The sequence below is a fragment of the Octopus sinensis genome, linkage group LG4, assembly GCF_006345805.1.
Source record: "Octopus sinensis linkage group LG4, ASM634580v1, whole genome shotgun sequence".
Taxonomy (NCBI): Eukaryota; Metazoa; Mollusca; class Cephalopoda; order Octopoda; family Octopodidae; genus Octopus; species Octopus sinensis.
In genome coordinates this window covers 12,403,387-12,426,140 of record NC_043000.1, presented here as the reverse complement: position 1 = coordinate 12,426,140, position 22,754 = coordinate 12,403,387, and the positions used below count along the sequence as shown (strand labels likewise).

General features: G+C 36.3%; 1 protein-coding gene across 8 annotated transcripts in view; it reads left to right on the top strand.

Annotated features, from left to right (window-relative positions):
* Nucleotides 1-21,924, top strand: part of LOC115210955 (arf-GAP with SH3 domain, ANK repeat and PH domain-containing protein 1) — a 340,392-nt gene extending 318,468 nt beyond the window's left edge. For 3 of the 8 annotated variants that reach the window (XM_029779754.2, XM_029779756.2, XM_036501776.1), the window contains 5 exons: nt 5,343-5,363; nt 17,471-17,532; nt 18,298-18,416; nt 18,944-19,069; nt 21,394-21,923. In XM_029779754.2, the coding sequence (XP_029635614.1) occupies nt 5,343-5,363; nt 17,471-17,532; nt 18,298-18,416; nt 18,944-19,069; nt 21,394-21,468 (403 nt within the window). In that variant the 3' untranslated portion in view covers nt 21,469-21,923. Of the gene's footprint in view, nt 1-5,342; nt 5,364-17,470; nt 17,533-18,297; nt 18,417-18,943; nt 19,070-21,393 lie in introns of all 8 variants that reach the window. The other 5 variants (XM_029779755.2, XM_029779752.2, XM_029779753.2 and 2 more) reach the window with 4 other exon arrangements.
* Nucleotides 21,925-22,754: the final 830 nt, after the last annotated feature.

The window sequence follows — 22,754 nt, the reverse complement described above, 5'->3', positions numbered from 1 at the left end:
CTGTAGTTGTTTCATTGTGTTTCTGGGGCAGAAGACTCTATTCCATATAACTTCAGTCTCATGAACCATCAGGTGAGAATAGGCACCAAATTATCTGGGAATGTTTATTGGCTGTTAATCATTTTATCAATGGACGTTTGGAAGCCAGCTTTATTGAGCTGGCCAAGGGTTTTTGTAGAATTTAGATGTTCTCTTTTGTTGGCTTGTCTGTCACAGTTGATATTGTAATATTTAACCCTTTTGTAGCCATATTTTGATTGAAATACACTGCCTATGTGCTTGAGAATTTTTTTTTCTTTAAATTACAAGAATTTGAAGGGATTTAGTAAAATAACTTTGTTATTATTAATCTGGCGTTTGAAACATAACAAAAAGCTTCATATGTAAAATGATGGTCAGAGGATTTATATTAAATATTAAAACAAGGGGATTTTGTATTGTAGATCCAAAGGCAGTCTTGGGACAGTGGCTTTCAAAAGGGTTAATATGTTTGTATGAATTAGCCGTAGATGTTATTTAGTTAGAAATTTATTTATTTTTTTTTTTTTGTTTTGTCCCCATTTCTCTCTTCTTAAGGAAACAACTCAGATGTTTTACTATAACTGAAGTAATTTTTTTTTCTAATACCTTTCATTGTTCATTTACTCAGACCTTAAACTTTTCAGGTTGTATATATATGCATGTATGTGGGTTGTTGCAAAAGTCTTGTTAGTTCTTGTTCTCCTCATTGTAGCAACTTATTACTCAGTTCTTAGCATACACACTGCTGAATCTGATTTCTGTCCTTCACAAATAGAGTATTTAATATACTGAAGCCTCAAATAGTCAGAAGGAAAAGTTTCTAAGGATTTAGATACAAAGTGAAGTGTAAGAATATGAGTATTCTTTAGAACATACCTTATCCATGAAAAAAAATGCACTCTATTCCTAATTACCATCCCATAGAACCACATTCCCACCTGCCTCCTATACTTTTTCTTTCCTACCACCTTTTCTTCTTTATATTTTACTCATTCTTTTATCTTTCCTGATGAAGGACTAGCGTTCAAAACATCAAAACGCTTTCCTTCCCTTTTAAGTGATATACTGATATAAAATATGTTAATATTTGTCCCTCTGGTGTTGTTTAATTCTTTTTTTTTGGGTCATTGCATAATATATAAAGAAAATACACATTCAATCAACGCAAATAAGGACCAGTTCATACTGGAATTAATTTAATCAATTTTACATCTTCATCTCTCTCCACCACCACCACCACCAACAACAACAAAATGAAAGCTTTCCGTCTACGCTAGAGATAAATATTGTATGATTTTGAAATAACTATCTCAGTCATCATGGCCTTTCGTTTACTTTGTTTGGTCTTGTATGAATTTAGAATGCTAAATTTGATTTCCACCTCATTTGTATTGGTATGTGAATCTTTTCTCCATCACTGGTGATTTTGAAGGTAACAATATCGTGATGTATTTGAAATGGGTGCTATACAAATAAAACAAATGTCTACACTACAAAGAAGTGAAAGAAATGCCAAGACTTTTGTACCAACTTCATTCTGTTTGTGAATTTATTTATGCTACATAATTAGATAATTCGTACCTTTCAAAGGTTATATATATATATATTATTAAGTCGCTAGGTATATCTAGATGTGTGTTCCTTTTGCTGTGAATATATATGTTTATGATTTTTTTTTTTCTGTTTTTGCTGTTCAAATATTGATTCACATACTTGCCAAACTGAACAGATCTCATACCACACTTGATACTGTAGAAATATAAAACATTTTTGTACACTCCAGCAACTGAGATTTATTAAAGTTACAATGTGGAAGAAATGGTTCCAATCCTATTCAGTCCAAGTCTCTCTACCTGTAATGGAATACAGCTATGTTAAACTTATGCTAGTGAATTCACAGAACAAGAGTTTAAACTACAGACAAAATTAGACATTTGTATATACCAAGGAGCTATAATAATAGATTATCACAGATTCCGTTACATTGAAGAACATAGATTTGTACACGCTTACACTATGTGTGTATATATATATGTGTGGAAGCACTCCGTCGGTTACGACGACGAGGGTTGCGGTTGATCCGATCAACGGAACAGCCTGCTCGTGAAATTAACGTGTAAGTGGCTGAGCACTCCACAGACACGTGTACCCTTAACGTAGTTCTCGGGGATATTCAGCGTGACACAGAGAGTGACAAGGCCGGCCCTTTGAAATACAGGTACAACAGAAACAGGAAGTAAGAGTGAGAGAAAGTTGTGGTGAAAGAGTACAGCAGGGATCACCACCATCCCCTGCCGGAGCCTCGTGGAGCTTTTAGGTGTGTATATATATATATATGATGGACTCTCCTGTCGTTAGACACCGTATGAGGGTTTGGCAATTTATTGCCGAACAACCACAGAGATGGTTTGTTTATAGTGATCAAATGTTTGTGTACACATAAGCTCTCTCATTCCCTCCATCAAATCAACATTACCTGTACAGGTGCAATGGGCCGCCACATGTCAGATGACGAAACGATCACAGAGCAACGTGAAATGAAGTGCTTTACTCAAGAACACAATGCAATACCCGGTCTGGAAATGATATCCATCAATGCAGTGTTGAGCACTCATATTCATATTTGACATTTTATGTTTATATATATATGTATATATATATATATATATATATATATATATATATACATATGTATGTATGTGTACATATATTCATCTAATCAGTGACCCAGATGACTGCAGTACTCTGGGGCATTGCCTTGAAGGGTTTACTTGAGCAAATCAACCCTAGTACTTATATTTTAAAATCTGGTGCTTATTCTATCAGTCTCGTTTGCCCAACGGCTAAGTTACAGGTACATATAAAAAACAACACCAGTTGTCAAGTGGTGGTGATGAGACAATCTCAAAGATGTGCACACGCATACATATATCCATACATACATACATATATATATATATATATATATATATATATATATATATAGCAGGCATGTGCCATCAGTAATTACTCAAGGTAGGCAGTTGGTGACGTTTATGTAGTAAAACACATAAAATAAAAAAAAAAAGAGAACACAGGTGCGTGACTGAGATTTGGAGGCAGATTTACTTCTGCCTTTGTAGTACATAAAGAAAACATTGTTGTAGGAATGTATGCAGCATGTGTACTACAACAATACTCATGGCACTCCATTGAGGGTTCTAGTTGATCAAATCAATGGAACAGCTGGCTTGTGAAATTAACGTGCAAGTGGCTGAGCACTCCACAGACACGTGTACCCATAACAGAGTTCTTGGGGAGATTCATCGAGACACTGAGTGTGACAAGGCTGGCCCTTTGAAATACAGGTACAACAGAAACAGGAAGAAAGAGTGAAAGTTCTAGTGAAAGAATACAGTAGGGTTTTCCACCACCCCCTGCTGGAGCCTCGTGGAGCTTTAGATGTTTTTGCTCAATAAACACTCACAACACCCGGTCTGGGAATCGAAACCGCAATCCCTTGACCACAAGTTTGCTGCCCTAACCACTGGGCCATTGTGCCTCCACACAGCCATACTGTGTAGCTTTAATACTGATATTGAAAGGCAGGGGCGAATAATGCCTACCTAATCTACAAGACAAAATATTTTGTATTTTATGCATAGTAATCAGAGTAACCTCCATAATTTTATTGAATTAGGTGCATATTTTGCCATAAAAGGAAAATGTTGCTATCAACCTATTTTATTCAGGGTAGGCACTGCCTACCTTGCCTACCCAGACGGCACATCCCTGATATATATACACACATATATATATATATACACACACACACACACATACATACAATGGGCATCCACACGGTTTCTACCTACCAAATTTACTCACAGGGTATTGGTTGGCTCAGGTCTATAGTGGAAGGCACTTAGCACTTGTCCAAGGTGCCATGCAGTGGGACTGAACCTGAAACAGTGATGGCTGGGAAGCAAACTTCTTACCACACAGCCACACACCTATGACAGTATATGGCCAGTGTGGGGCATGAACCCATGACATCTGCACTAGCAGCACATTAATGTGAATATATATGTGTTGTGTGAGTGCAAGTGTGTGTGTGTGTATTAGTGATTCCTTGTCTTGACATCTTATGATAGTTGTAAAGGGGCATCATTGTCATTTTGTTCCCAATCTTCTGAGAAAATATGTCTAGCCATGGAGCTACACCAAGCTCCAGTTGTCTGCTTTTGTGTGGTTCTTCCAGCTGGATGCCCTTCCTAACACCAACCTCTTTACGTGTACTTGGTGCTTTTACGTGACACCTGCACAGGTACATTTTTTTTATGTGGTGTCAGCACAGATTCTGTGTATGTGGCACTGATGCGCTGCTTTTTATGTGACATCAGCCCCCCCCACACACACACACACACATACACATACAGTTGTTAGATAGATAGATAAAAGGATGGATAGATGAATGAATGGATAGATAGATAGATAGATAGATAAAAGGATGGATGGATGGATAGATAGATAGATAGATAGATAGATAAAAGGATGGATGGATAGATAGATAGATAGATAGATAAAAGGATGGATGGATAGATAGATAGATAGATAGATAGATAAAAGGATGGATGGATAGATAGATAGATAGATAGATAAAAGGATGGATGGATAGATAGATAGATAGATAGATAAAAGGATGGATGGATAGATAGATAGATAGATAGATAGATAAAAGGATGGATGGAAAGATAGATAGATAAAAGGATGGATGGATAGAAAGATAGATACAGATAGATAGATAGATAGATAAAAGGATGGATGGATAGAGAGAGAGAGAGATAGATAGATAAAAGGATGGATGGATAGATGGATTGAGAGATAGACAGATAAATAGCAATATTTTTAAAATGTCATTTAGTTTGAGTGGATAGTATTAATATTTTGGTCTTGGCTAATTCTTCAAATTATCACATAGAAGATTTGCATGCAATGACAATGAAAATTTCTTCATCATAGCTTTTCTTTCGTTAAGTCTTGTCTGTAAAAGGCTGTCTCTCTCTCTCTCCATAGTTCAGGCTGACTTCCACGTATATAAAACTCTTTCAGTTTCATTTCAAATATGTCTGTCTTCTGAAATTTGCATTCTGTTATTTCGTCTAATGTTAAACTGATGAAATTCATCATCCATTTTTACAGGTTGAATTATTTTTGTTGTTGTTTTTTCTTTGTTTTTTTTATATAATTTTTTTGCCTTTTTCTTCTTCTTCTTCTTGTAGCATTTCTTTGATAACTTACTTTGTATCTTACCCTGTACTCTTTTCATTTTCTGCCCTCAGACAAAGATATTCATACGGGAGGTAAGTTTTTCCCCCCTGTGCCATCTTACCACCACACTGTATGTTTCACCAATCATCCTCTCACCCTCATAGCAACAACAGCATCAATAACAACCACTGCATCATCATAATCATCATCACCACCAACAACAACAACTACAACAGCAATAAGCCGCTTTTTATTCTTTGCTTTATGCATAATTTGTTGTTGAAGGTTTTCTTTTTTTTTTTTTGCAATGATTTAAATTTTTCTTGTTTGTTTTGTTACATTTTTATTTGGTTTTTGACATATTCATTTGATTTTTTTTATTAATTATATCTATATTTGTTTTGTTTATTTGTATAATTATTTATTTCTTTAACCCATATCTGGAGCCACCCTGTTCATTGCTGACCCCTGAGTGTATATATGTGTGTGTGTGTGTGTATAAGAGACTTGGAAACAGCTTACTTAACCCTTTCGTTACCATATTTATTTTGAGATGTTCTGTGTTTCTTTCAGTTAATTTTAAATATAACAAAGAATTTAGTAAAATAACTTCGTTATCATTAAGCTAGTGTTAGCAACATAAATTGTGACTAAAGTTTGGTGGAAGATTCTAATTCAAAACTTATGAAAACAAGACACTTGTACTACAGAGCCAGAGCTGGGTTGGTATCGAAAGGGTTAAACAGAGACCAGTGGGTTTTAGGGATCATCAGGAAAGAATGTACTGTTTCGAAGCTTTACAGCACACCAGCCCCCACACTGCCCTCAGTGATATGAGGCCCTGACTACTGGACCAAATGATTTATTCAGTCTTGGGTTCATTTCAGAATTATCAGCCCCATTCAAATTGTGGAATCATGCAGGTCTGACTTTCCACAAGGGCAACCAGGCACCTGTTTCACACCCATGTGTTACCTCTTCAGCCAGATTTCATCATTCCTTTTCAACTCTTCTAGCATGACGAAATTTTCCTGAAGCAACAAAAATGGTCTAACTTAGCTCTCTGTTGGATTTTAAATATTAATGATGATAATAATAATAATAATAATAATAATAATAATAATAAAATTATTGTATACAGTGCTCAGGTGCACCACAACTTGTCAAAAGTTCGTATAAAACACATGCAGTAATTTATAGGTGGATCCTATTTGCTGCCCAAAGTAGTCAGCTAAAACTGACAAAACTCCAACCAAGTTAGCTGATTTGGTACCCGAGGGTTTAAGGCTGGAGTGCTGTCTGGTAAAGTGTGAGGTGTGTTTCATTTGATTGGTCAATGATCAAACGATTTAATGAGTAAAGAACTCATAATGAGTGGATAAGGGTTAGGTTTAGTTGTAAGGAATAAGTGAAGATGGTTTGAAATGTCAATGAATCAGTCAATGATATGAAGGAGTGAAAATTCTAAATGTTGCGGAAAGTTTAAAATGGCATAAAATAAAAATTTGGATTCTGTTTCTGCAGTTTTGATGTCATAGGAGTATGAGAGCCTACAAGAGTTGTGAACATTTATGAAAGTGACTTCAGAAAAGGGTGGTGTAAGATAGATGTGCTCAATACAAGAAGAGAGATAGTTGAACAGTTGCTAGTGGGTGGATACGTTTTGGAGATTGACAGAGACAGCAAATGAATTTAGAGGAAACGAGGTGGTGAGCTGGCAGCATTTCTTCCAGTTCCTTCTATTCTGAGTTCAAATTCTATCACAGTTGACTTTGCCTTTCATCTTTTCAGAATCAATAAAAATAAGTACCAGTAGAGCACTGGGATTTATGTAATTGGCATATCCCTTCCCCCATAAAATGAGCAGCCTTGTGCCAAAGTTTGTAACCATTATACTTTAAACCAAAATCCAAAAGAAGCAGCAGTCTTTGTTGCTGAAACCCAGGCAAGAGAAGTGAGAAAAACTGGGTATAGATAGCATCAGATGTAGTGTGCAAGAGAGAAGACTGCACTGGTATGGCCATGTAATGCATTCGAATAGCACATGACCTTAACGTATTTTATGAATTTCAACTGGTTTTTGTGCCAATGTAGATCATTGCTAGTTTTCTCTCACATTTTGTTATCCCCCCCACCTGAAGTGTAATAGTTGGCCTTGCTTAGATTTTGATGGATATCCTCATCCTCAACAGCACCATCAGCATCATCATCATCATCATCAGCAACAACAATCTTGATATGATGGGTCAGATAAAAAATAATGCAAATTTCAGAGGTTTATGTTGTTCTCAAAGTTTTCTGGAACATCAATTAAACCTCTCATCTATGCTGTCACATCAATGCTATATCTGTGTGTGTGTGTGTGTGTATGTATGTATATATGTATGTGTATATTTATATATTTGTGTGTGAGTGTATGTGTGTATACATACACATAGTTATAGTGTCATATCTCTGCTATTTTCACAATGTATACACTACAACACCACTGTATGTAGAATACTCCTTGTATATACTCTATCTCGCTACTACTACGCCTAGTACATACACTGTTTTGCAATTTCTACACACAGTATATATATGTACACACATACATCTGATGGGTTACTCTATACTTTTGTAGAGTACAAGTTTATTATTAATATTATTATTATTATTGAGAGAACAGTGCATGCCATCAAAGTGACACTGGGGTAAAATATACGAAGCCCAGTATACCCATCACCTGTCTGATAAGGGTACATCAGGCACATGCATCACAATCATATGCGCAACATGGTGATCTCATATCAAGATAAACAGCGCATGACCTTGCAGGTGGGGCCCACTTAGAATTTTCTTCTGGTCGAGTAGCCCATCCCGCTCAAAAGGTCCCTGAATAAGGATTGTCTAAGGATGTTGAATGAACCACCCATGTTTCCAAAGGTGAATTATCTAAACGTCCAAGAATTCCTTTCAACACACAGCTATGATGCTCCCCTACTGCTTCTGCTCATGATCAGGGATGCACATGTCGTCAGCCACTAAGCGACTCGGTCAACAGGTTACGGTCAAACAACTTACAAACAAATCTGTGGTATTGAGCAGAATATTTGCTGTAGCCCATCTTTTATACCAAGACAAAACAATGTACATGGTAACACTTCCAATCAGTTAAGATCAGAAGCTATGAGAGCCACTGCCTGGTACTGCATCAGGGCATTTATTATTATTATTATTATATTATTATTATTATTATTATTAAACACGAATATTATTGACAGTGATTTTGAAGTTTTGGCCAGCTACAATAATAATCTTGTTTAAGGACAATATGTATACATGTGTGTGTGTATGTGGGTATAGTATTATGTAATATTCCTTAATATACAAACACACAGAAGTGTATGTGCTCACATATGCATGCACACACACAATTTTGTTGCATTTCCTTGCATGTAAAGATTGCATTCTTCTTCAAATATTGGCGTGTGCTGCAGTGTTTCTTAAAAAATACGCATGCATTGTGCCCCACAGCGTGTACTTCAGTGCCATATCCTTTGAGTAGAGTTGAGTACAAAACCCAGGTACAAAACCGTTTTGCTTACTCAAGTGAGTACAAGTACATGCCATTTGTGCACTCTGAGCATACACCGTTGTACTCTTCTTAAGTACTGCTGCATGTGTCAAGGTACCAACCACACTTAGGTTGAACGGCAAATAAGACATTACACTTCTTGGATTAATATTGAATGTCTGCTTTATAGCATCACGGGCATAGCTGAATATAATGTGGGATCTTTTCGGTTTGAACGGTAGTTTTTTCTAGCGGTGTCATATGAAATTGTCACCCATAATTATGACCCTAGTATCGATCTATTGCATTTCAATCTGTTTTAGGGTTAGTTAGGGTTAGGATTAGGGGTGGGGGGAAGGGTATCTTTTTTTTCTTCACAAATGTAAATAAACCCAATCTGTTTCTTAAACGAGGGACATATTCAGAATATTTTCACCTCAATAGACGTCAATGATTGGTTGAAATTGCAGAAATTGAAGAAGAAAAAAAACAACAAATATCTTACAAACTATAGAATTTTCTCAATAAAGCCAAGAGAAAAAGATGTTTTATAAACACATTCTACCAGTATACGATGTTTAAAAGTGTTTAGTTACGCGGAAATTATTTTAAAAAACTGCCGTTCAAGCCGAAAAGATCCATGTGTTCCACTCATTGAAGTATCCCAGCATGCAATCTTGTTTGTTTTTATTTTGTTTATTTGTTTGTTTGTTTTTCCGCATCGAACTTCATAAGAACAAATTATTTAAAATGCATCTTAAGCTTGTTACTTTACAGGTGGCGCGTTTCGGGAGTCAATTTTTTTACCGCTTGTTTCTTTTGTATTTTTCCGGGTTTTTTTTTTTTTTTTGTTTTCTTTTATTTGTTTGCACCACAGATTTCAAGACGCTATGCTTTTTGGTTGATAAGTATTACTAATTCTGTTGACATATTGCAGCACATGCACGTAAAATATACACGCGAAGGCACTTACACATAGACGCACGCAAACATACAAAAATAATCAATGATTCTTTTTCTTCCGAGTTTTTTTATGTACAAGGGAGGCTACTCTGCAATAAAACTATCTGATGTTCCCGATGACAACCTAACAGTTACTTCCCTTCTTATATATTTTTCTTACGTGGTTCTTTGACATTCGGAAAATAAATATGATGAACTTAAAGGTTGATACGTTGCGAGTTCGTATAACGTTTGATGTTTCCCAAATGAAGGGAGGGTGTTGTGCAATAGAATTAAATAAACTTTCAATTTTGTATGTACACACACACATCCAGTTGTGAATGTGTGTGATATTTGAAACACGATGCGTGAGGTTACGATGGTAAGTTAATAATGACAACCTTGCGACTACAATATCTCTGCTGTGTTACTACTCTTACCCGCATACACAGTACCACTTACTTGATATGTAGCTATGCTTGCCACAGTTTGCTTTGGTTACTGCATGTCCCACTGACTGGTGAGTATATTAAAAAAATCACCAGTACAAAAGGTGAAAAATAAATCTAATCAAATGGCAAATAAGGAGACGGACCTCTTCCTGTCGAGAGTCCCAGATAAACCTACCTCACGGCAAGGGGTGCAAATGAGGGTAGCTATATCAAACTCCATTCTTCACCAAGTGCCACATAGTAGACGAGGCTCTTAGTAATAACAGTGTAGCAAAAAGGCTGTGCATCAGCATGGCCGCAGCTCTGAGCTGAAACTAGAGAGAAAAAAAAAAGATGAGTTGAATTTGAAATAATAATTGTTCTAATTTCGTAAGTACACACACACACGTTTTTACGCTGGGCTTCCACACAGTTTCTGACCACCAAATTCACTCACAAGGCATTTGTCAGTTTGGGACTATAGTAGAAGACACCTACCCAAGGTGTCGCACAGTGGAACAGAACACGAAACCACATTTTTGCAAAGTGTTTGCTATGCCTGCTTTTTTCAAAACATTTACTCACACAAACTGACAACGGTGGGTTTGTAGAATCAGTTGAGTATCTCACAAAATAGTTTGTGATATTTAGTTACTCTTTTACTTGTTTCAGTCATTTGACTGTGGCCATGCTGGAGCACCGCCTTTAGTCAAGCAAATCGACCCCAGGACTTATTCTTTGTAAGCCTAGTACGTATCCTATCGGTCTCTTTTGCCGAACTGCTAAGTTACAGGGACATAAACACACCACCATCAGTTGTCAAGTGATGTTGGGGGAGACAAACACAGATACACATACATATACACACACACACATATATATATACATGTATACGACAGGCTTCTTTCAGTTTCCGTCTACCAAATCCACTCACAAGGCTTTGGTCAGCCCGAGGCTATAGTAGAAGACACTTGCCCAAGGTGTCACACAGTGGGACTGAACCTGGAGCCATGTGGTTCGTAACCAAGCTACTTACCACACAGCCATTGAGTTTACCATTAACCTTTCTGAGGTTGTTAAAGGAAGTGCCTAACAAATATTTATGTTGATTTAGCCAACCAGATTCTTCTCTAATATTTGTGGCCATATATCTATATTAGAATTTCATCTACTACATGTTTACACAATGTCTTTTCATGTTGTTTCTCTAATATTATTTTCAGATTATAGCTCAGGCTTATCATCAGGCATATCATTTAGTTGTAGTTCTAAGTTCTGTCATCATCATTAGCAGCAATTTAATTTTCCATGTTGAATATAGTGTTTGTGTGTGTACTAAGATTTTGAATTGTTAATGTGCCCTGATGTTTCTGTCTCTCTAAGGACATATTAAGTCGGTTCAGAAAGTACTGCTGTAGCAATGATAGTCTGCTATATAACATCATTTTTTAAAAATGCATGAACTTCTTTGTGTGTGTGTGTGTGAACTCTGTTGCATTTACATGAAGGAGCTTCAACAATGAACTAATATAACATCATTAACAAATCCAAATATTTTTTTGCCCTCTCCCTTCTTTATATATATATATTTATATATAACTCCAAGAAAGTTAGAGGTTGTGAATCCAACCCACTAAGGATAATATCTATCCAATATACTGCTGGTAGAGTACCCAGTTATTAATACACAAGTGTTTTTTATTGCATTGCAATTACATTACCGAGTGTACTAAATGGGTGAAGGTAAAGAGATATTTCACCATTAATTTATATAGCAAATAGATATTTTACCATTTTTCTTATTTGCTATATATATATATTCATATTTTGAAATCCTCAATTTCAAACTCTCATTTTTGGTTTTGCTATGTGAAAGAATCTTCCTATGATTGTGGTCTTATTTGAATCTTGTTTTGGGGATGTAAAATGGCTTTGATGGAATACTTATTTATTTCGTGTTTTTTTTTTGTTTTGTTTTTGTTTTTTAATATCTGCAAGTAACATGAAATATATCTCATAAATCCATTCATCATAATTCTTGACCTTTTGGCATATATATAACATGACTGTTTGCTGTTGGTATTTTAGTACTGAATATATATAAAGTTTAGGATTTGTAAAAACTAATAAACAAATTATACATATAGATAAATATGTTAGTGAATCAAACTCCAGTATAGCCTGGTTTTCACATTTTATTTTTGTATTTTTATAATTTTACAGTATTATGTATTGCGGTATTACTAGTACTTTCTTGTTTTATAACGATCTTCATGTAAATGTTTATCTGGTAACATTAACAAACAGCTAGTGTGCCAGTGTCGCTTTACTGGCACTTGTACTGGTGGCACATGAAAAAACTTTTGAGCGAGGTCATTGCCAGTGCTGCAGGACTGGCTCCTGTGCAGGTGGCACATAAAAAGCACCATTTGAGTGTGGTTGTTGCCAGTACCACCTGACTGGCCATCATGCTGGTGGCACATAAAAACACCCACTACACTGTCGGAGTGGTTGACGTTAGGAAGAGCATCCAGCTGTAGATACTCCGCCAGATCAGATTGGACCCTGGTGCAGACATCTGGTTTGCCAGTCCTCAGTCAAATCATCGAACCCATACTAGCATGGAAAGCGTACGTTAAACGATGATGATGATAACGATATATATATATATATATATATATATATATATATCGTCATCATTTAATGACCTTCTTCCATGCTAACATGCCTTAGATGATTTGACAAGAGCTGGCAAGTCAGAACAATATGCCAAACTCTACCATCTGCTTTGGCATGGTTTCCATGGCAAGTGCGTCTGAGGTGCTTTTTACATGGCACCGCCAATAGTGAGGTCACCTAGTAACTTGCAAAAACAGGACCCTTCAACTGAGGGGTGTAGTATTGAAGGAGGTGGCTTTGTGCCAGGTGATGAGTGGTAAATCTATGAAAGAGGGACAGAAACACAGAATATGCTTCAACACACAAACTCATATAAAGAATCTTGCAAACCAAATCCAAAAACGAATATATATATATATATATATATATATATATATATATTATATATATATATAGAGAGAGAGAGAGAGAGGAGAGAGAGAGAGAGAGAGAGAGAGTTAGCAGTTGTAGTAACCAACTAAGGAATAAAATATCCCTTGTGCCAAAATTTGAATTCAACATTTGAATACTCCTGCCAATTTCAGTAGTATTTCATATCTCAGTGTGAGACGTGTGTTTTCAGAGACACATCACATCACCAGTGGTGTTGGTTGTGGTAGTGACTGTTTGGTTGATTGATCATCATGCTTCACATGCAGGCAGCTGTGGCTTTAGTATATACACATGGGTGGGTGTATAACTGAAATGAATATGTGTCTAGTATAATCTGAACTGGGATCTTAGAGAAGGTAGAATTTCAGGAAATAGTTTTAGTGGATGTCATTGAATCTCTGTTGCATCTCAGTTTCTTGTTTACTTTTTAATACATATATATGCACATGGTACATATATACATACAGTTGGACAAATAGACAGACACACATACACTTTCATATACACTTACATACAAAACATACATACCAAACACATACACATATATACATATTTAAGACATAAGTGTGTGAATGAAATTTGCTTAGTGGGATGCAAACCCAATTTTTTGGAGAATATTCAAAACATTTTCATCAACCCCTACCAAAAAAAAAATATTTATTTAGGGAGTGCACTTGCACCCCTGCATCCCCTGCTCCTAAGCTTATGCTTAAAGAAGGAGAGAGATAAGTGGGCTGTCTGAAGCTATTGTCCCCCACCTGTTCACAGAGGTGTTTGCAAGCATATTCACACACACCATAATAGAGCTTATGTAACAGCATGGAACCTGAAGGCAGAAACAATCCCCATGATAATAGGTGTTTTAGTCAAAGGTTTAGTCAAAAAGCATACAAACAAATATGTGACCTAAACCCCAGGACTAACAAGTATATATAACATAGACAAAGTAGCATTACTAGACACTCCACATGTCCTATGCAGTGCACTCTTAATACAGTAAAAAAAAGGGTGGCGAGCTGGCAGAAACGTTAGCACACCAGGCGAAATACTTAGCAGTACTTCGTTTGCCACTATGTTCTGAGTTCAAATTCCGCCAAGGTCGACTTTGCCTTTCATCCTTTTGGTGTCGATAAATTAAGTACCAGTTACACACTGGGATCGACATAATCGACTTAATCCCTTTGTCTGTCCTTGTTTGTTCCCTCTATGTTTAGCCCCCTGTGGGCAATAAAGAAATAAATATAGTAAAAATAACAACACCAAAAGCAAACCACAGCACATACTTAAAGCCCAGCGAACTGTGTTACTGTTCTGTGAAAGCAAGCAAAAAAAATAAGATTACATAATAATAATAATGATTTCATTTATTTGCCATCAGGGCAAAGGATGAAGGGACAGTACAAGGCAGACATAAAGTGTAGGGGTGTACATATAATGAAATGGTAAAATAAATAAATAAGAGTAAGTATACATACTATAGAATGAAAAGGAAGGGAGATATACATAGTATATAAAGGTTAAAAAAAGGGATAATCAAGGGATAATCAAGGAACCCCATGACAACAATAATAAGCAATAAGAAGAGTGTGATGTGATTTATCATAAATAGGGATTGAGTCTGTTTATTGAATTGACCAATTTTTTTATAGTGTCTGTCTTGGGAAAAGGAAAAAAGAACAGACACAGAAATACAGAAATTCAAAATATGACTGGGAATATCCTGTGTTCTTTTTTAGACAAAATGATGTCATCAGTTTTCCCTTTTCCTTAACGTATGTTTGTATCTGGATCATGCAAAATACATTTTGGCTTCTAAAATCTATGTTTGAATTCATTATCTGATGCAAGTGGAAATGTTCAAAGTTGTTCAGTCAGCTGTAAATTATTTTCATCATCATCATCATCATTTAACATCCGTTTTCTGTGCTAGCACGGGTTGGACGGTTCGACCGGGGTCTGGGAAGCCAGGAGGCTGAACCAGGCTCCAGTCTGATCTGGCAGTGTTTTTACAGCTGGATGCCCTTCCTAATGCCAACCACTCCATGAGTGTAGTGGGTGCTTTGTATGTGCCACCAGCACAGGTGCCAGGGGAGGCTGGCAACGGCCACGATCAGTTGGTGCTTTTTACATGCCACCGGCACAAAAGCCAGTCAAGGTGGCGCTGGCATCAGTCACATTCGGATGGTGCTTTTTACGTGCCACCGTGCAAAAAAGATTCAGCTTCTATGCTACAAAGACGGTCTTACATTACTATGATTCCAGGTAGTGGATTGGAAAAATCTTTAGTCTTGGACAAAATGCTTTGCAGTAGATTTTCTAACTCTTTATGTTATGAGATCAAATCTCACTGAGGTCAGCTTTGTCTTTTATCCTTTCAGGAGGCAATAAAATGAAATACCACTGCTAGAGTTTATATAATTGACTTTCCTTTCTCCAAGTTTCTGGCTTTGTGTCTGTGTTAGAAATGATTTCATACATTTAACTGTAATGATATCAGAGTGTAATAAGGATTTTTACTTAATCATCATCATCATTGTTTAACGTCTGCTTTCCATGCTAGCATGGGCTGGATGATTTGACTGAAGGCTGGTGAACCAGATGGCTGCACCAGGTTCCAATCTTGATCTGGCAGAGTTTCTACAGCTGGATGCCCTTCCTAACGCCAACCACTCCAAGAGTGTAGCACTCCAAGATAATAATTTGTATTCATCATTGCTTTAGCATCCATGTTTCCAAAATTTGCATGGGTTGGATGGAATTTATTGAGGCAAACTTTCTATGGCTGGATGTTCTTCCTGTCACTAACTTTCTCTTGTTTCCAAGTAAGGTAATATTTCACTATGACCAGACAGGGTTTCATCAAAGATTGGTAACAGGACACCACTTGCATGGCAGTGGCATTTGTTTGCAATTATCAAGTGAAGTCAAGACAAGACAGCAATACACACACACACACCACACACACACACACACTCATGATGGACCTCCACACAATTTCTGTCTACCGATTCTGCTCACAAAGCATTGGTTGGCCTGGGGCTATAGTAGAAGACACTTGCCCAAGATGCCACATAGTGGGACTGAACCTGAAGTCATTTGGCTGCAACGTGAACTTCTTACCACACAACCATACCTGCAACTATTTATTTTTGATGTAAATATAGCGTTTAATAGGTATAAAAACAGAAACTAATATTGATATCAGATTATAAAGATGCTGGTACTTATAAAATATTATTGCAGTCATTTTCCATCTGAAATCACTCTGTGTGTAATTTTACCATTGTTTCTGGAACTTATTTCTGAGTAGTCTTAAACTTCCATTTTATTGAAAATAGAAGACTGAAATGAAATACTTGTGATCAAAAGTGGGAGATATATATCTAAAATGTTGCTCACTCAAAGTGTAACTTTCTTCAAACCATTTGTGAGGACAAGACTGATGACAGTATTATTTTCCATCAAAATGCAGAAGTTAAGGCGCTACCAAACTGGAAGTAGAATTTTCGATTAAGAAAACTTTTTAATTTCTTAACTTGTTTTTTGTCACAACTAACTTACTTCAGCTACCCAAAGGCTCAATATATAGCACTATACATAACACTATGTAAACAGATACATTTTTTTTTCAGTTTTTCATATCTACCATCTGCTGACCTAAAGTTATATAACCTACAACCCATGTCCACAGCTAGATAGGACCATTGAGTCTCCTTACAATGATAGCTCACTTCAGCAGTCTCAGACACAGCAATATTGATTATCTGGTCGTCATACAATGGTTGTGCATTGTATGATAAGGCGGTGAGCTGGCAGAAATGTTAGAACTCTGGGCGAAATGTTTAGCAGTATTTCGTCTGCCGCTACGTTCTGAGTTAAAATTCCGCCAAGGTCGACTTTGCCTTTCATCCTTTTGGGGTTGGATGTAATCGACTTAATCCTTTGTCTGTCCTTGTTTGTCCTCTCTATGTTTATCCCCTTGTGGGCAATAAAGAAATAACAATGGTTGTGCATTTCAAAAATTATTCCATGCACACACACACACACATAATATGTGACTAGGCAAGGCTCAATAGAATGGCAGCTATTCCTTAAATAAATGCAGGCTGCCAGGATTTAAGACATTATTATAACTTTATATTCTAGATTCAGTTCTAAATCTTGTTTGTTTGATATCTCTAAACTGCTGCTGTCACAATAATGTCTTTTCTCTCTGCAGTGTCCTCCCTCCACCTCTCCCGCATCCTCGCAGTACAAGAGCTTCCTCTTTGAATAGCGCTGGTAAGTTAAACCATTTCTGACACAACTTCTACAAACACAATCAAATGATTTACCACCAAACAAAAGGAAATGCTCAAAATACTCATCATAGTTCTTGTATCAACATTTAGACTTATAATTGCCTGCACATATTCCTAGGCATGTTATCATCATCATCATCATCAACATGGATTTTACTTACTGTTCATAATTCTTAATAACATGAAGTGGACACATGCTCAGTTCAACATTTCCTCTAGATGTTAATATTCAGTGTTTTCTCATTAATGATCTGTTAACCCTTTCATTACTGTATTTATTTTGAGATGCTCTGTGTTTCTTTAAATTAATTTTAAATATAACAAAGAATTTAGTAAAATAACTTAGTTATCATTAAGCTAGTGATAGGAACATAAATTGTAACTAAGGTTTGGTGGAAGATTTTAATTCAAAACTTATGAAAACAAAACATTTGTGCTAGAGATCCAGAGGTGGTTTCAGCCGGGTTGGTATCAAAAGGGTTAAACTACATATTTGAAGCCATAAAAAACAAACAGACATATTTGATGCACCCCAATTTCAGCTGCACATATTCAAGAACAAGAGGTTTTAGTGCATTAAAGCATGTAATATAGGTCCAAAATCACATGTAGGACCCAGGGTGATTTTTTTTTTTTGAGATATTTTTAGTAATCTTAACTGTTGATTTGTTTATTATATTCATTGGTTAATTCTCGTCTGAAACGTTTAAATTGATTTTAGCAAATTGTTTGTTTTCTGTTTCAGATTTGACCCTACGTAATGATCGAAGTCGTTCTCGTGACAGAATTGATCCTGGGGGGAGAGTTGAAGAGACTCAGGGCAAAGACTTTGTAGCACCACCTGTTCCTGTTCCACGAATTAAGGTATGTTCCTCAGTGCCATTTCTTTCAGTTGAGATGGTTGACACAGCTCTCTTGCAATTTATTTTCTCTTTGACGTTCTGACATGGAAAAAGAAAATGAAATGAAAACAGACTCTGTTTCAAACCCTCAGAACATCTAACTGCAGTTAAAAGATAACTTGGAGGAACTATATCAAAGCTGTGTGGTGCAACATAATGATTTAACCACAGTGTTGAATGTGGAAATAGGGAGAAATGAAGGCAGTTTTATTTGTTGAACATGTAATATTAGATAATGTGAACTTTCCAGACAACCCAATATAATAATTCTGCAAACAATATTTCCATAATTTTCAACTTTAATATATATCTTACATCCAACACAACTACATACTGGAACAGGCAGACGTGCTTCAAGAGGATACAGCTTGGGGTTTACCCTTCTTATATACATGTAATGTCTGCATATACATGTATTGTCTGTAAGAGTGTATATGTGTAATTTTGTAGGGTAGAATGATGTTTATTGTTGTGTATGTTTACTTCCAGAAAAAATCTAATGGTAAGAGACGCTGTCGAGCTAAATATGACTGTGATGCTGATAATGAAGATGAGCTGACATTTAAAGGTGGAGAAATTATTATCGTCCTCCATGAAGAGGAGGAAGAGTGGTGGGTGAGTACATTGACGCTTGACTCGATCAGAGCTTCTTCGTTTGTCTTTTACTTGTTTCACTCATTAGACTGCAACGGCCATGCTGGGGCATTGGCTTGGCAACAATTTTAGTCGAATGAATTAACCACACTATTTATTCTCCTTTTTTGTTATGCCTGGTACTCACTCTATCATTTTTTTTTGCCGAACCACTAAGTTGCAAGGATATAGTAGAACACACTTGCCCAAGGTGTCATGCAATAAGATTGAACCTGGAACCATGTGGTGGAAGAGCAAGCTTCTTACCGCACAGCTACACCTGTGAGTTTATTGAAAGGGGATGAAAGTTACAAAAATGGCAAGAGTGGATGGTACCTCTCTAAGTGTATGCTTGTTAGTCGGAGAATGGGAATTGCGGAGGGCACTTGCCCCTTCATGTTTTGGGAGATCTTGGATTGTGGGGTTTCTCGATTATCCCTAGAGGTCATCCTGTATCACAAGGGCTACACCTCTATCACACGCCCAACACACTTTTTGGTAATTTTTGTATACTATGTATATTTCCCTGGCTTAGTGGTTAAGACATTTGGCTCACGATCATAAGGCCATGAGTTCAGTTCCCGGTGAGACATTGTGTCCTTAAGCAAGACACTTTATTTCACATTGCTCCAGTCCACTCAGCTGGCAAAAAGGAGTAGTACCTGTATTTCAAAGGGCCAACCGTGTCACATTCCATGTCACACTGAAGTTCCCAGTGAACTATGTTATGGGTACACGTGTCTGGAGTGCTCAGCCACTTGCACGTTATTTTCATGAGCAAACAGTTCCGTTGCTTGGATCAACTGGAACCCTCGTTGTCGTAACCAATGGAGTGCCAGTCATTGTATCTCATATATACTTACTCTCTTTTTGTTATCTATTTATTTATTTTATCATTTCATTATATGTAAACCTCTACACTTTATGTTTGTTTTGTATTGTCCCCTTCATCCTTCGCCCTGGTGGCAAATAAATGAAATCGTTGTTATTATTTGGCAGAATCATTAGCATGCCGGGTGAAATGCCTAGCGGTACTTCGTCTGCCATAACGTCCTGAGTTCAAATTCTGCCATGGTCAGCTTTGCCTTTCATCTTTTCGGGGTCGATTAAATAAGTACCTGTTATGCAATGGGATTGATGTAATCGACTTAATCCCTTTGTCTGTCTTTGTTTGTCCTCTCTATGTTTAGCCCCCTGTGGGCAATAAAGAAATAAATTATTATTATTATTATTATTATTATTGAAGGCAGCGAGCTGGCAGAATCGTTTCGCATGCTGGACAAAATGCTTAGCAGTATTTCGCTCATTGCTACATTCTGAGTTCAAGTTCCGCTGAAGTAGACTTTGTGTTTCATCATCGTGGGGTCAATAAATTAAGTACAAGTGAAATACTAGGGTTGATGTAATCAACTAGTCTGCTCCCACCAAATTTCAGGCCTACTATCTTTAGTAGAAAGGATTATTATTATTATTATTATTATGTGATGAAAACTCACAGCTTATTTTGCTGAGTATGATGGAACGTGTCAGCTGTCCACAGCCAGCAGACAAAGGTGACACTTGTTTACTGGTCCTGCTTCAAGCACCCTGTGAAGAATTCTTGCAGTTCCAAGCAATGCTGATTTTTGTAGGTGTTCTACCTTCATGCTTACACTAATCTTTATAATTATTATTATTATTGAGTGAGAGAGCAGTGCATGCCATCAAAGTGACACTGGGGTAAAATATATGAAGCCCATTATACCCATCATGACTACCCATCTGATAAGAGTACACCAGGCACATGCATCATAGCCATATGTGCACGACATGGTAATTTCATATCAAGATAAACAGCACATGACCTTTCAGGTGGGGCCCAGTTAGAATTTTCTTTGGCTCGAGTAGCCCATCTCGCTCAAATGGTCTTTAAATAAGAGTTGTTTAAGGATGTTGATTGAAACAGGCATGTTTCCAAAGGGGAATTATTCAGACACCAAAAGATTTCTCTCAACACATGTCTGTGATGCTCCTCCACTACTTCTGTTCGTGATCAGAGGTGCACATATCGTCAGCCAGAAAGGGACATGCTCAACTGGTTAAGGCCAAACAACTTACAGGCAAATCTATGGTATTGAGCAGAATATTTGCTGTAGCCCATCTTCTTCTTCTTCTTCTTCTTCTTCTTCTTCTTCTTCTTCTTCTTCTTCTTGTCGTCGTCGTCGTCGTCGTCCTCCTCCTCCTCCTCCTCTGCCTCCTCCTCATCATCATCATAATAAAAATAATAATAATAATAAAAAAAATATATATTTATTTTGTCATTTCAGGAAGGTGAAATTGATGGACAACCTGAGAGACGAGGTTTGTTCCCAGTCAGTTTTGTCACCATGCTACCTAACTGACCCATCCGTTCCCAGACAGATACACTGTAAGCTGGCTTCCACTGCTGTGAAAGAACAAGCCCAGAACTGGCCAGATATAAAGTCACAATCTACAACCGGCCTTTTCTTAGTTACAGCCATCTATTTTTGGATTAGAAAAAAAAAGGACTCAGCAGATAACTCTAATCAACTCAGTAGCTGGCGCTATAATCTTAGGGCAGATTCATCATCAGGCAGTTTTGGTTTTTTTTTTTTTTTTTTCAATGTTGAATGCTCTGTTACCACATTTGGCAACTTTTCATGATCTCTTTGTGTATATATATATATAATATTTCAGTTGGTACTGACACACTGCTTCTTCACTGACAGGAAGATAAAAATTAGTTGGGTTTTTTTTTTTTTTTCAAATGGAGTAAAGGGGAAGGTGTTGGAGTAAAAATTTTCTGACAGAAATAGTCAATATACAACCACATATGACCACACAAATACACACATCCATACATATATATATATGTGTGTGTGTGTGTGTATATGTATATATATATATATATATATATATATGTATGTGTATATATGTAGTAATTATTATGTATATATATATATATATTTTATTATATAGAAGGAGCTTCTACAGGACTAGAACTGTTTCATTCAAAAGAAATCATCAGGAAGCTTCCTGATGATTTCTTTTGAATGAAACAGTTCTAGTCCTGTAGAAGCTCCTTCTATATAATAAATTAATTTACTCTGCTATGTATTGAGTACCTTATTTACTGTGGTTAATCCCGACTCAACCCGGGACCTACATATATATATATATATATATATATATAGATATATGTATGAATGTATGAATATATGTATGCATGTATGAATGTATGAATATATGTATGCATGTATGAATGTATGAATATATGTATGCATGTATGAATGTATGAATATATGTATGCATGTATGAATGTATGAATATATGTGTGCATGTATGAATGTATGAATATATGTATGCATGTATGAATGTATGAATATATGTATGCATGTATGAATGTATGAATATATGTATGCATGTATGAATGTATGTATGAATGTATGAATATATGTATGAATGTATGTATGTATATATATATGTATGAATGTATGTATGTATGTATATATATATGTATGAATGTATGTATGTATATATATATGTAAGCATGTACATATATATGTGTATGTATGTATGTGTGTATATATATATATATATGTATGTATATGTGTATATATATATATGTATATATATATGTATATATATGTGTGTGTGTATTATATAT